Source organism: Laccaria bicolor, genomic scaffold (genome assembly GCF_000143565.1).
Source record: "Laccaria bicolor S238N-H82 LACBIscaffold_10 genomic scaffold, whole genome shotgun sequence".
Taxonomy (NCBI): Eukaryota; Fungi; Basidiomycota; class Agaricomycetes; order Agaricales; family Hydnangiaceae; genus Laccaria; species Laccaria bicolor.
The window spans coordinates 206,718-221,142 of NW_001889881.1; the positions used below are offsets into that span (position 1 = coordinate 206,718).

General features: G+C 47.1%; 5 protein-coding genes across 5 annotated transcripts; 4 read left to right on the forward strand and 1 right to left on the reverse strand.

Moving 5' to 3' along the window:
• Positions 1-721: 721 nt before the first annotated feature.
• On the forward strand, positions 722-1,751 carry LACBIDRAFT_296286 (uncharacterized protein; the record flags this gene model as incomplete). Its single annotated transcript, XM_001880104.1, has 6 exons — positions 722-816; positions 869-1,052; positions 1,102-1,258; positions 1,406-1,501; positions 1,562-1,638; positions 1,701-1,751. 6 exons carry the CDS (start codon positions 722-724, stop codon positions 1,749-1,751), a joined length of 660 nt encoding a protein of 219 aa, XP_001880139.1.
• Positions 1,752-2,665: 914 nt separating this feature from the next.
• Positions 2,666-4,062, forward strand: LACBIDRAFT_296287 (uncharacterized protein; the record flags this gene model as incomplete). Its single annotated transcript, XM_001880105.1, has 8 exons — positions 2,666-2,861; positions 2,919-2,987; positions 3,040-3,109; positions 3,166-3,349; positions 3,406-3,552; positions 3,607-3,640; positions 3,702-3,797; positions 3,860-4,062. 8 exons carry the CDS (start codon positions 2,666-2,668, stop codon positions 4,060-4,062), a joined length of 999 nt encoding a protein of 332 aa, XP_001880140.1.
• Positions 4,063-4,512: 450 nt separating this feature from the next.
• LACBIDRAFT_296288 (uncharacterized protein) lies at positions 4,513-6,755 on the reverse strand (the record flags this gene model as incomplete). Its single annotated transcript, XM_001880345.1, has 7 exons — positions 4,513-4,658; positions 4,716-4,933; positions 4,990-5,177; positions 5,226-5,526; positions 5,581-5,831; positions 5,884-6,126; positions 6,180-6,755. The coding sequence occupies 7 exons, from the start codon at positions 6,753-6,755 to the stop codon at positions 4,513-4,515; spliced, it is 1,923 nt and encodes a 640-aa protein (XP_001880380.1).
• A 1,283-nt stretch (positions 6,756-8,038) lies between these two features.
• Positions 8,039-11,985, forward strand: LACBIDRAFT_249126 (uncharacterized protein; the record flags this gene model as incomplete). The annotated part of the gene is made up of 15 exons (XM_001880106.1): positions 8,039-8,233; positions 8,285-8,545; positions 8,593-8,868; positions 8,918-9,342; positions 9,526-9,694; positions 9,743-9,853; positions 9,904-9,975; positions 10,025-10,210; positions 10,259-10,339; positions 10,389-10,830; positions 10,879-11,036; positions 11,085-11,241; positions 11,298-11,408; positions 11,483-11,775; positions 11,827-11,985. Coding segments are annotated over 15 exons (3,096 nt in total), but the record flags the coding sequence as incomplete, so codon positions are not given.
• Positions 11,986-12,920: 935 nt separating this feature from the next.
• On the forward strand, positions 12,921-13,765 carry LACBIDRAFT_162730 (uncharacterized protein; the record flags this gene model as incomplete). The annotated part of the gene is made up of 5 exons (XM_001880107.1): positions 12,921-13,038; positions 13,163-13,279; positions 13,329-13,420; positions 13,466-13,579; positions 13,682-13,765. Coding segments are annotated over 5 exons (525 nt in total), but the record flags the coding sequence as incomplete, so codon positions are not given.
• Positions 13,766-14,425: the final 660 nt, after the last annotated feature.

The window sequence follows — 14,425 nt, forward strand, 5'->3', positions numbered from 1 at the left end:
TGCATTCGACTCGATATACACGTGGCCACGAACACCTTTGGTACTTGAAACCAGCTGCAGCTCTTATCGTAAGGTTTTTTCTCTCTCGGACAGGATAAAGCATCTTTTCGCCTTGATCGTGTCCAAATGCAGGCGTTTGAATACAGGTCCAGTTACATTGACATCGAGTGCTCTTAATGACATCGAATCTGATCCAAGTGAGAGATCTGCGATAATTGAGGAAGACAAGGGAAAGCACCTTGCTCATCGGGATTCTGGTCCTTCGATTGAAGAACCCTTCTAGAATTCTGGGTACATTCATACAAGCGAATCTACAGGACGCGAGTGGGATAAATATCTGCACCGTATATTTTCCTACCGGATCCTTCCCTTGCTGAAGTCGTCCTCGTTGCCAATGAATTTCAAAGTCGTACTTTTTGCTTTGGCCTCCTTCGGCATCGTCTCTATAGCATCATTTCCCTCGACCTCGACCTCAAGCGCGGTGATCCCCATATCAATAAGCCAGTTCTCCCCCTTCACTCAATTCGCTCGCGCCGCCTATTGCCCTGGATTGCAACGCTGGAACTGTGGCCGTGTGTCCCAGTACATTTCTATCTTCAGCATTGCCCTGACCACATGCAGCCGCATGTGATGCCCTACCAGGTTTCATTCCCACCGTCGTCGGAGGAAATGGGAAAGATGTACCAGTTTGTAAGGCGTGCTCCCCCCAAAGCAAGTGGATATGTTAACCTGCAAACGCCCTGTAGTCTTCGTTGGATACTGGCCTGCTCAAGATAGTATCATTGTGGCACACGAAGGAACAAACCCTTTTCAATTGTTCGTACCTCACTTATATGCGCTGATTATTGAAATTTGAATATCGCCTCAGTCTCTCTCTCCTCGTGGACGCGGAATTCTCACATGAACCCCTTGACCCCACTCTATTTCCTGACGTTCCATCCAGCGTTCTCGTCCATGCAGGTTTTGGTAACGCACATAAAGCAACCGCAATTTCTATCCTAGCAGAAGTCAAAAGGCTTATAGCACAAACATCTTCAAAGAATGTCGTAACTGTAAAATCATTGAATCGATGTGGATGGACCGATTTTACCTCATTTCCAGATTGGACACTCGCTCGGGGGAGCGTTGGCCGAACTCGACGCGTTATTTTTAACGCTGAATCTACCATCCACAATCAAAGTCAAAGGCGTTACGTACGGAACCCCGCGCGTTGGCAATGCCCCTTTTGCGCAGCTTTTAGATTTCAAGGTCGATCTCTGTAAATAATTGTTTTTCGCTGCACCCTGACTCGAACTCGACGTTGTCAGGTGCCCGACTTTACACGAATCAATAACAAAAACGGTAGCGTTTATACATGGAAATGCATATTTTCGCCGAAACCGGCTGACCTTTTCATCATTTGCAGATCCAATCCCCATCGTACCACCTCCATTCCTAAATTATCATCACCCGAGTGGCGAAATTCACATTGACGCACACAATAATGCTGTCTCTTGCCCAGGTCCGTATCGTTTATAGGTTATGTGTGCTTGTCGTTTACGTGCACCATTTCTACGAATAGGCGCCGATAATACCGCTGACTCTGAATGCTCAAATCAGGTGGTGAGAAATGTCGCACAGGGAAATATACTCGATCATGTGTGTTTAAAAATCTCAAATTTACCACTTGCAGCCAACATTAACATTTTTTTGACGGTCAGCTTGGGCCATACGCTGGGATATATGTTGGAATTCAATCCTGCATCCTTTAGAAAAATATTAGTCTCGGACTTTTTTGGGCGATGTAAAAAGATTAATTGAATCTCATGAACGTGCTCTCGGCAACAACGTCCTCTTGGCAAGTTACAACTACGTCTATCTTCCATCTTACTCAAGCATATGATTTTTTATCTGATCTCAATCAAATCACTCTCGCTTCCGCCCCGCTTCTAACAGTTTCTAACGCACAGATGGAGACAGATGGCTACAGCTGGCTACAGATGGAGGCATCCCCGCATAGACCTTTGATGAAGATGGTTACCACGCCCCTGTTACCCCATACCCCGCACCCCGCACCCTACTTGGCTTCTGGTCGCTGTTGATATCTAAAAATAGGCAAGTCGTACACTTGCTACTGGATCCACGTGGCTCACAAACTGCCTTTGGTAAAACCGGAGTGCAGGATTCCTCCACGCAGAGTTTCATCGCTTTCATTTGATGTACACTAACAAACATTACTATCGACTCAATCATCCCAAGCACAGGTGGGTAGTTTACGACAGCCCTTCTGTGCCGTCTTACAATAGCTTACAATCCTCATGGTCGAAAGGTTCCTGGCTGTGCTGATGCGAAGCATGTGGATTTTTAGCCGTTTGGACAATGAACGACACAAGAATCTCGGGTGATTACTCGTGTGACCTGGTCCACGCAATCACAACGATCTGCGCAACGCCTCAAGACTACTCTCCCGTTATTTTCAGAGCGATAAGGTCGTCTCTATTATTAACCGCTATAATGAGGCCGCGGTACCATGCTGAAGCAAATTTTACGGCGACCTGATGACCTTTTTTTCAACGAGACTGAGATCGCTTGCCAGAGCTATAAACCACGCAAATTATGCAAGGGACGGTTATCACTCGTCGGTCCACTTGTACCCTTCAAATCTTTCCCAACTATCGCTGCCGACATGTTGCCATTTCTCTTTCTCCTTCCTTTCATTTCTCTCCTCAAAATTTCCGCAGCCGCACCAGCGCGCGCCCACCTTGAGGATCGGAGTGTCAGCGCCCTTTCCGCCGCTGACCTTGCCAGCCTCGCGCCATACACTCAGTTTGCCCGTGCCGCGTATTGCCCGACTAGCAAACTCAATGGGTGGAATTGTGGAAGTAAGTCATTCTTATTTTCTTTCTCTATGCCGACCAAAAGGTTGACATATTTAACAGCGATTTGTAAGGCCCTACCCGGTTTTCAGCCAACCCTCATTGGAGGGGATGGGAATGCCGTTCAAATTTGTCAGTGTCAATCTTATTTCGTTCTTCTCTAAAAGACCAACTCCATTTCCAGACTTCGTTGGGTTTTGGCCAGCTCAGAACACGATCGTCGTCGCTCATGAAGGCACAGATCCTACGAAATTGTACGTGGAGTCGGCCCACAGCATGATATGACCCTGACTCAACATTTAAATACTAGCATGTCCGTCCTCACTGATGTCAACATTCTCCTGTCCCCGCTTGATAATAAACTTTTCCCTGGAATTTCTTCGAGTGTTCAAGTCCACGCTGGATTCAGGGACGAGCATGCTTTAACTGCTGCGAAGATACTAGCCGAGGTCAAAAATCTGATGGCTTCCAAGAATACGCAAAGTATAACGCTTGTCAGTGTCCGAGTAGCCTTCTATTTATTGCTCGGACTGATCAGTTTTGTCGCTAGGTTGGACATTCTCTTGGCGGCGTGTTATCTACGCTCGACGGGATATACTTGAAGATGAATTTACCTGCGAGCACATCATTCAAGGTTGTCACTTATGGCTTGCCTCGTATCGGGAATCCAGCATTTGCCCAGCTTGTCAACTCCATGGTAAAATATTGTCCTTCGTGCCCAAGCATATAGATCAATCTCATCGTGTCCTAGCTTCCTGACCTTAGGCGTATAAACAGCCAAATGGGTATGTTGTTTCAGCTGTCGCATCTACCTCTGCCATCCTCACTTCGAATGCTCTTGCATAGACATTGTACCCATCGTTCCGGGAAGGTTCCTGGGCTATTCTCATCCTCATGGGGAAATCCATCTTATTTCTCCTGGGAATGCTGTTGCATGTTCTGGTAAGTGTCAGAGATGAAGTTATAACCAAATAATAGGCTCATTATTTTCCTAACTCTCAAAGGGGACGATGACGCCACCGACTCCCAGTGTCAAATCCAGTCTGTACCCAATGTGCTAGCCGGGAACATCTTAAATCATGTAAGTCTTCACCACGATATTGTCGTAGCGAGGAACGAACTCATAGCTTTTGAAAGTTGGGACCTTATGAGGGGCTTTACATTGGCACGATCTTCTGCGTCTGACGGATTAACTCAAGCACTGTAAATCAATACCTTTCTTGCGGCACAACTTTCTTTCTGTACCATCACTGTAGGATATGCAGTTGTAGGCAAGTTGTAGCACAATTGTACGCTATTGTACGATATGACGATTGCAGATCTCACAGATCTGTGATCGTGATCTGTAACGAGACTTGATCTGTTTTTTGCCGGACAGGATAACTTGCAAAGAACTGTCGCCGTACAAATCTGTTGGGAGGCTTGCGATTCCAAATTCAAGCCCCCCCTTTACATCAGACTCAGCCGTGAGACCAACAAGACACTCACAATTGCTCGTGGGCCTTAGATAACATATGTCCCTTGTCGCACTAAGTAATCAACTTGCCCTCTGGAATCAGAGGTTGTCCCAAGAAATAGTAGCGAGTTCTGGATGAGCTAACTAGAAGAAAGGTTGTCTGCCTCGACATGGAAGCCTCGCTGGTCGGCGAGGTCATGTTCATCCATCACCATCCATTATTCGCCTTGCTTCTAATTCCTCATCATCAACTGCACTCCCTGGCTCGGGTTCCACCTGAAATGCGGCCCAAATACTATCTCCTTCAGGCCCATCGACAACGAGCTCCAGTATATCTCTGGACATTTCTAGATGTTCCCCGGATGGTTTGATATTGATTGTTTAACTGGAGCATAATGACGTACCAGATAAAGTCTCCAGTTCATATCGCCCTTGACTATCAGCCCATTCGGGTGGGTCTGCATAGCTCAACCTCCCGAGGGTCACGATAAACATGTGGATAATATTACTAAAAACCCTGTTTGTTGCACGCTGGAGTTGATAGCGCAAATTAAGCGCGGGGTCTGTGCTGAACACGAGATGATGGATAAGAAAAAGCGTCTGGTTTGTTGTGCGAATGATGCTTGGAAAGAGGAATAGCGTTATTTCGTTACGACATCGTATATTAAGATAACTCACGACGCCGTTGCTTCCTGTGATGACATCAAGTGCTTGGCGTCTTCCCATAGAGGGGTGGTCAGTTCGGTCAGACACAACACAAGCGATGGCATAAGTGAATACGATTCCACGAGTATGGTGTGGGCGTCTAAATGCGAAATGGATAATTGTGCAAAGAATTGTAGAATTGATTTTTTTAGATCTCTTGACTAGAAAGCCGCGTTATGAGGAGATCGACAGGAAGAAAGTTGACATACGTCTGGGTCTTGTCGATCGAAATCGATCAAGTGTAAGCATAATCGCTCGACGTAGATACTTTTTTGCTCTTCGTCTTCCGTCCGTTCATCTAGTCTTCCAGAGCCAGGGTTGGACAGTAGCGATCGGAAAAGCACATGGTCTGTTGTATTGGTAAACGAAGAGGAACATCTCGAAAATGAGCACAATTTACGAGTAGAAAGAAGGGCTAAAAGTTTGCAAGCCTTGGCCAAGAGCCACGAAGGTTGTTTGGGATCAAGAATAGTCGTCATAGCCTCTTGGTGGCTAGGTATGGCCGCGAGACTATTACATGGCCCAGGATTCGTCAATTCGATGTGAGATATAGAAACTACTCACCTCGGAACAAGATCATCAGGGGTGTTGTGGCACAACGACTGCAGGAGGAGCAAAACCTCGTCAGCGAGGTCGTCTTTATGTATGTGGGTCGCCGATGGAGCTAGCTTCTTAACGATCAAAGTGCACAGGAAGTTAATAAAAGAGGAACGATCTTCCGGCTTTTCTTGATGTGAAAAGAAGGATACTGTGAATCCTGGCAAGGAATAGACGAGAACAGAAAGAAGGTTCAGCAAGCTTGCAAGTGGCAAAAGCTTGGAAGGACATTAGAACGGCGCATCGTGGGTGACGAAAAGTGGCACTCACCTGATCGGCAGTGCTTAGAATGGTGGCAATCATGAACAAAGATTGACATATGGCGTCCAATGAGAGGTTGTAATTACTGTCCGTGGATGTGTTTGCAACAGTTTGAAGAACCTTCGAGCAAGCGATAGCGTAATCTTCAGCTAGCCTGTCGGTCTCGACGACAGCGAGGGAAACACCAAGAAGCACTTGAAAAGTGATTTCCCCGAGTTTGGGACGAGCGTGCGTCAAAATTATCTGGCACAGCTACAGTGGGCGAATTTAGATTTTTTCAAATTTGATACGCGGAAAACCTGGACCTCAGCTTTCCAGTTTGTCGGACCAAGGAAGTTTAATTCTTCCAACGTCACTTCTCCCTCGCTATCTTCCGCCATAACGGCATCACCATCGTCATCCAAAACTCGGAGTGAAGTCGGAACTGTGTGGCCGGCAGGGGGTTGCACCACAGTATCAGTGTCTAGCATACGGTCAAAGTCATTTTGTTGGCGGAGAGGTGGTGGACTGCTGAAGCGTTGTGCATTACGCTGTGAGCGGCTTGGGGACCGTAAGTCATGAAAAAACGAATCATCATCTTCTGCCTTCGCCTTTCCCTTATTGGCACGAGACTTCGTTGGACGTAGAGGTGTGGATGCGGCAAAAGAATTCTGAAATCCGGGCAGCATTCCAGGTTTTTTCATTTTCGAAGGGGATAAGCGAGACCGACTCGGAGATTCCCTCAATGAAGGTAGGCGTTGCGGCTTCAAAGGTGTTTCTTGAGAAAAGCTTTTGGAGGGGCCCTGTTCATAATCGTTAGAATTCCAATTGCGCATCTGGACTGGTATAACTAAAGGAGTAGAGGGCGGTTCTCGAAGAATTTTCTTAGAACGGGAGGACATAGGAGGTTTACGAAGGGACGCTTCTAATTCGTGTTGCTGGTGAGGAGGTGAGAATTTCTCTGGTGCTGAGAGAGGTGCTCACTTTGAAGATGTACTGGGTTTTCAAGCTCTCCATCTCCTCCTTCAACTCTTTTTGCAATTGAACCCTCTTTGCATCAGCCTCATCTTTGGCCATTTTGAGCTTAGTTATCTGAGCTGAGTGATTTTGGGAGGTCTGAGCGGCCGAGAAGGTTAATCCATTGTGTAGCTGATACCAACCCAGCGTCTCACCTTTTCAATGGACTTCCTGAGGATGCTCACTTCGCCCTCCTTGGCTATCCTCGCATCTAACGCTTCCTTCAAAGCAGTTTGTATTCTGGTGTTTTCTTCGCGCAGCTGGAAATGATATTGTTTCGGTATCCAAAGACATTGAGATGCTGATGCTTGAATCCGACCTCGTCCAATTTTTTCTGATACTCTAACATTTGACCCTCGAGTGGGTGCGCAGCAGGTGCGAGTGACATAATGCCTGAGGGACTACTGGTCGTCCGTTTCGCTGACGACGCGATAGCTGATATGGGCTTTGTATGTTGATGGGATGAGAGTTGCCTTTGATTTTGTGAGAGGTGAACAGAAGGAAACCGCAAAGGCGGTACTTCTGCAGGTTGGTAAACCGCAGAGTTCGCTTCGTGGAGGTGGGCTGGAGCTAAGGGCGAGCCAACGGTAGAACGTTTCGCACCAGTGGGTTTGACGCCATACGTGCCATCTCCATGTAACGAAATCTCTGGTAAGTCGTCGAGATTGTCATGGGAAATCGTGCGTGCACCAATGCCTGGCTTCCAGCCGGTACTTGTCTTGAGCTTCTTAGTCACTGGAACAAGGCTACTAGATTGAGTAAGATACTTTTGTTCCTCCTGGTCCAAAATTGCAAGGGTTTGTTCATCGAAGATAAAGTCGTCTGGATAGTCGTCAGAGTCGTCCATATTTCCAAGTCAGAATGTTGCCAAGATCACCAAGGTTAAAGGATAAGTTGATTACATAAGATTCTTGATTGCATCTCGGTCCCTTCAACAGAGTGACTGGTACTCCACCCGCCATCGACGAGCCACATACAAGAGCGCCGACTTTCAATGGAATCGGCACAAAATGGAATTCAATCAAGGTTAGACGACGAGAGGGCTCGCCACGTCAGGCGGATCAAGCTGAAGGAGCTCAACGCCACTCATCGTCTACAAGGTATGCAACTTGCATACCGCGCTGGGACATATTCATAATATCAGGTTTTCCAATTAGAGTCGGAAAAATTAGACTCATCGTTAAAGCGCCATACCGCTCTTATCAAACGAATTCGTCAGTCAATGGCGGCAGACAACAAGGAGCAAATCTTGAAAGATATTGATTCTCTGTCGTTGGAGAAATATATCGACGAAATAGCTGGGGCTGTGGTCGAAGGTCTCTCGCGATGTAAGACCGAGAAAGACGTTTGGGGGGCAGTTGAGGTACATACTAAAATGCCCAATGCCCGAGGAGAGTGTCGATGACTGTTCTAGATCATCTCCCCTCTGCATCGCCGCTTTCCGAAGACGTTTACTCCCGAGTTTGTATCTGCGTTGTCCGTGGCCATCAGTCCACCCTCACGGGCGTCTCTGACCAGTATAGCACCAGAGCAGAGGGAGAAGGAAGACAACGCTAGGATTATACGTCAGCGTCCTATCCTTCGAGTTTGTTCAGAACTTGCTTTGGTTGGCATAATTAAGGACAGCTCAGAAAGGAGTGGCGCCGAGTGGGTCATGAAGGCGGTGAAAGATCTGGTATGTTTTGCTTGAGTGTGTGTCGCGGAGACTAACTCGGTATAAAGCTATCCAACGATCCCACCCTGTCATCTCTACCATTACTCACAACTTTTTTGAAGTCATATTCCCGGCCTTATCTCGGGGTGGTTGCACCTGCCACGCACAAACAAATTCCAAACAATTCCAACTCGCCAACAGACGACGAGGATGCGGGAGGCCAATTTCCGCCTATCTTTAAAGAAGAGGATGAGTTGGTCGAGCGTGATATACGTGACCGTTTCAAGCGTATGTGTGAAGGGTATTTTGATAACGTCTGCAAGAAATTGGTAATTGAGCATAAAGTAAGTTGTTTTATCGTCCGAATCCTCGATGCTCAATTGGAAAACTTAGCGGCTTCAAGAACAAGATAAACGAAATCATGAAGCCTATATTCGTTCCGGTGAAATCTTCGAAGATCGTCAGCAAGCCTACGAAAAAATGACGAAAGGCTACGAAAAGCTCTTGGCCAGTTGCCAGTCTTTGTCCGAACTGCTTTACCTTCCCCTTCCCTCGCTTCCCACGATGTCACAAAAATCGGATTCTATTCAGATCGGCGCGAATTCGAGTTCACTCCTGGGGGATACTGACGAAGTGATCATAACTGGCGGAAAGTGGGAAGACGAGGAGGAACGTCGATTTTTTGAAGATGTTCAGGACTTGAAAGACTTTGTTCCAAGCAGCGTTTTAGGGATCGATGATTCAAGCGACAGCGAAGAGGAGATTAGCAAGGAGAAGGAGAAAGAGAGGGTGGACCGGGAAAAGGACGAGGTAAGGAAGTTGGAAGAGGAATTAGAGAAACTCGCGGATGGTGGAAACGGGCCAAATATCAATGGCGGCAATGAAATCGCTGAATCCAAATTGGATGAAGGGGAAGAGTAAGGGTTACGCTCATCTGCTCACCGCACTCTCATCCTCCTCCTTGCATATAGCGCTACAACTCCGACAGCTGGAACGCCAAGAGCGACAACACCGCCACTTTCACCTCAACTCGCTCCTCAAGGCCCCTCTCAGTTATTGACAGCCCTTCTTGTTCGGCTTCCAGATGCTACCAACCGTGCTCTGATTGATCAAGCTGCGATTGATTTTGCTTTTCTGAACTCTAAGGCCGCGCGAAGGCGCCTTGTAAAGGTGCGTTGACCCACTTCCGCAAGGACCCGTTATCCAATTTAAATGCAGTTCATGTCGCAAGTGCCGAAGAATCGAACTGATCTTTTACCGCATTATTCACGACTTATTGCGACGCTAAATAAGTACATGCCGGATATTGGCACCGAGGTTGTAGCGACGGTCAGCGTTTCCTTTAGCGTCACCCGACTGTACCTCACGGTGTCCGGCAGCTCGACGAAGAATTCCGCTATCTTCAAAGGAAGAAAAATGTTCTGAAGGAGCTGGCAGAAGTCAGACTCAAAGTAAGTCTCATTCGCAGAACCCGTTGCTCTTTCTTCAACCCCAGACTAGAACATCATCTTTCTTTCAAACTTGACCAAATTCCGAATTGTACCCCCTCACGTTATTCTTCACATGTTCAAAGTCTGCTTGGATGATTTTTCGGGAACCAACGTGGAGAATATTGCTTTGCTATTAGAAGGATGTGGTAGATTTTTGCTTAGGAGTGAAGATACTAGCGAGAGATTCGGAACTATGGTACAGCATCCCCCCCTTCATACCGGATGAAACTGATCTCGAGGACAGTTGGAACTGATGAGGCGAAAACAAAGTATGCAGCATTTTGACCAACGTCAGTTGTTGTTGTTGGAGAACGCCTATTACCAGGTGAATAATCATGGTTAGTCTATAAAAACAGACAAATGACCTTTTCCAGTGTAATCCTCCTGAGCGGGCTCCAAGGCAGGAGAAGCTCCGAACCCCCATGGAACTTTTTATCCGCCATCTGATTTACGATGTTTTGGCCAAGAGGACCATTGACAAAGTTCTCAAATTAGTGCGTAAACTGGATTGGGAGAACGATGAGGTGCGGCGAATCCTCCACAAAGTGTTCACGAAGTCTTGGAAAATCAAATACGGTAACATCAGTCTGTTGGCTATGTTGACATACGATCTGCAAAGGTACCGACCAACCTTCGCCATTGCCGTGGTCGATCAAGTACTCGAAGACGTGCGAAGGGGTTTGGAACAAAATATCTACAGCACAAATCAGAGAAGAGTAGCAACCGTGAAATATCTCGGAGAGCTATATATCTATCGCCTCCTTAGCTCGGGAATCATTTTCGATACTCTCTGGTCTATTGTAACATTCGGCCATCGTGCGTATTTTCCATCAACTTGAAATTCATCTCTAATGGTGTACGCAGCTGACGGAAGACCACTCCCACATCAAGTAGTCCCTCTCGACATGCCCGACGATTTCTTCCGCGTTCGACTTGTCTGCGTCCTCCTGGATACCTGTGGGATGTGTTTTGACCGAGGAACGCAGAAGAAGAAATTGGACAATTTTTTGACTTTCTTCCAGGTAAGGCAGCTCCTCCTTGTCAGAAATTTATTTTGAGAAACTTTCCAGTATTATGTCCTATGCAAAGAGTCGTTGCCCATGGATGTGGACTTTATGCTCACAGACTCACTTGAGGCTGTCAGGCCCAAGTTAGAAATGGCAACAACTCTTGAGCAAGCGGCCATAGCAGTCGACGATATGTTTAATTCCACTTTTCAAACAACCGGTAAGGCATAACTTATCCAGGGAATGCTCTCATTGATAGCTAACTGAACGACTTAGGCAGTGGTGATGACAGCGGTGATGACAGTGGTGAAGAGGGTGAACGACGGGACGAAGAGCAGCAAGCCGAGGAGGAGGAGGAAGATCTTGGTGAACAAGACTCACCGGTTTGTCAATTCGCCGAGATTGAGACAACTTTGAGTAACACACTAAAACGCAGATGGACGAACGTGCCCCGTCGCCAGATCAGGAAATTGTCCTTTCGGCCAGCAATAGTTCGCAGGACAACCTTGGCCCCTCTGAAGAAGCTGACGCTGAATTTGCGAAAGAGCTCGCAAAATTAGTCACTGATAATTCAGCTGAATCACGAAAAGTGGACAAGAAGACTGCTTTGGCGCTTTGGGATTCGGCTGTCCTTCCTCCAGCTGCAAGAAAGAAGCGAACGGACGATGTTGACGACGATACGGCCGGTGATTCGGCTAACGGGCATAACATGACCAACTTCACAGTTATTACGAAACGTGGCAATAAGCAGCTGGTTTGTGGTCAGTTCTCAGTCAGTTCTTGGTCTTCACGTTATTTTTGGTAGATGCGTCAACTTGCTGTCCCGTCCGAATCGGCATTGGCTGTACACACTCGATCTGCACAATTACAAGACAAGGTCGAGCAACAACATTTGAAGCGACTCGTCCTCGATTATGAACAACGAGAAGAAGCTGAAGAGCTGAGAGGTCGGTTCTTCTCATAGTCGCAGAGCAGGATGCTTCATCTTTATCTTTATCATAGCGCTCGAAGCTCGCAATCGCGCTGGAGCCATCAAGATTCGATATGTTGGATAACACGCTCGCAGCCAACCTTGCATCACGTCCTTGTTGACCGTCTCCACTTGCATGAATGTGGTCAGCTGCCCCTCAGTGTGTCCACCTGTGCCCAAGGCCGTCGCTTCCTTCATGACAAGCTGCCCGGAATGGCTTTGCTTTGCCAGAAGAGCGAACTGCCTTGATATCGATGCGGGTCCCATTACCTGCCGTGCATTGGCTGCATCAATATGACGGCCAGATTCTGCGATGGAATAAAGAATGGAATTGTGGAACTGTGATCTGTACCTTCGACAATACTATGCATCATGAATATCATTACACTTTGGATGGAGACGGAGCTGAACCCTGAAGCGGGGGCAATGAAATATCATATGTATCCGAATTTGATGCTGGTTAGATGGCTTAATTAGGCTATAAATGACGCGACGACGCCAAGCCTCTCCCGACGTCAAGGTCAGCCCCACATTTTCAGCCCGCGACGCATCTTGTATACATGAGGCCGGGTCCTTGAACTCGCAATGTCCGACTCACCAGATGCAAACCCTCTCGAACCATTTGAACCAATTCAAACAACAACCTGTCTTCAAACCGCCAACAACCGCCGGCGAAAACTTAACCAATATTCACGAGGGATAAAAATTGGGAAAGGGAGACACGGAGACGTATATTTATGCAAAGATGACAATCACAACGGCCTCGAAGTTGTCCGTCATCGTCGCTTTTGTACCAACGTCGAGTCAGCTGAACTTCTTATACTTAGGCAGTCAAGGCTGTAAAGCGCAGCAACCCTCGCGACAAAATAAAACTCCTGCGCAAGAATTATCAACAAACGGAACAGTCTACGCATGACAAACATCCCCGGAGCAGCACGGAGAACAGCATCAGGAAGGAGATCGCCATCATGAGGAAATGTCGACACCCAAACCTGGTCCGATTGTTGGAAGTGATCGACGACCCCCGGCAGGAAAAAATCTACATAGGTAAGACACGTTGCTTGATTATCTTTACCTTCTAGTCTTTTCTTGAATGTCCCATGCTGTTTTTGTCAGGACCCCGTTTGCGTAATATATACTCTTGCCATTCAGTGACAACTTTTTTCCCCAGTAATGGAATACATTCCAGGAGGACCGGTGGAATGGACAGATTCCAATCAAGAGCCTATATTGACGTTGAGGCAAATACGATGTATCATGCGAGACGTGATTCTTGGCCTTGAATATTGTGCGCCGTCTCCTTGCTTATCATGAACAGTTGCTCAAGATGCATCCAGTACATCACCAAGGTATCATACATCGTGATATCAAACCCGCAAATATAATCTACACCACTGACCGCCAGTCGGTAAAGATTATTGACTTCGGCGTCGCTCACTTTTCACCACCTATCCACTGGAAGAAGACGCATGAGGGCACACGGGATGCTATCGAGGATGCTGCCCTCTTTCCCGATTCTGATCTCCTAAAAAGGATAGGAACCCCGTCTTTCCTCTCACCTGAGGTTGTTTGGTTTGCAGATGCTAACGTGGAATTTGCGTCCTCCGCGTCGTCGGAAACCTTCTCGCCAAGTTCGGCCGGAAGTCATTCGGCCACTACAATTGCTTTGACGGAACCCGTACCAAAAGAGCGACCGCCAATAACGAAGGCAATAGATATCTGGTCGCTTGCCATAACATTTTATTGCCTTCTTTTTGGGCATACGCCATTCAACGTCCCCACTTCGGCAAACGAAAACATACACCATAATGAGTTCATGCTCTATAAACAGATTTGCACCCAAGATTGGCCTCTGGACCCACACATGGGTGTTGAGCGTGTCAAAACGGGAGGGAGACGGCCAAAAGACTCAACGAGCGAAGGTTTTCTTATCGATCAATTGTTGGATGGAATGTTGCAGAAAAACCCAAGCAAAAGAATGTCTCTCGTCGAGCTCAAGGTCAGTCAGCCCCTTGACATCGGGCTTTCCACTGCTAATTGCGACCTGTGCGCAGAAGCACCCATGGTTTCTTTGTGACATTCCCGATGCCAAGGAATGGTTGCGGTCAACTTCACCAGGAGGAGATGAAGATTTATCTTCACTGACAAGTTGTCAATGGTTGAAAGACGTTAGTCGCAGGCTTTCGAGGATCGTTTCCATTTCTCGCTAGGCCGTTTGTTTCGCTGTTCCGTACTTGCATTCGTTTGTACCGCTACCACATGTACGTTCGTATATTGATACCCTCATGCTCATCCCTACAATTCTCCCGTTAGATTGCAAAATGTTATCTACATCCATATTTAGTCACCTGATCCACAACGTGGAGGCGCTACTTTGCTGGCAAAAAAAATGGACACATCGTCAACGCCTCCTCTCATCACCCTGTTCTTGAAA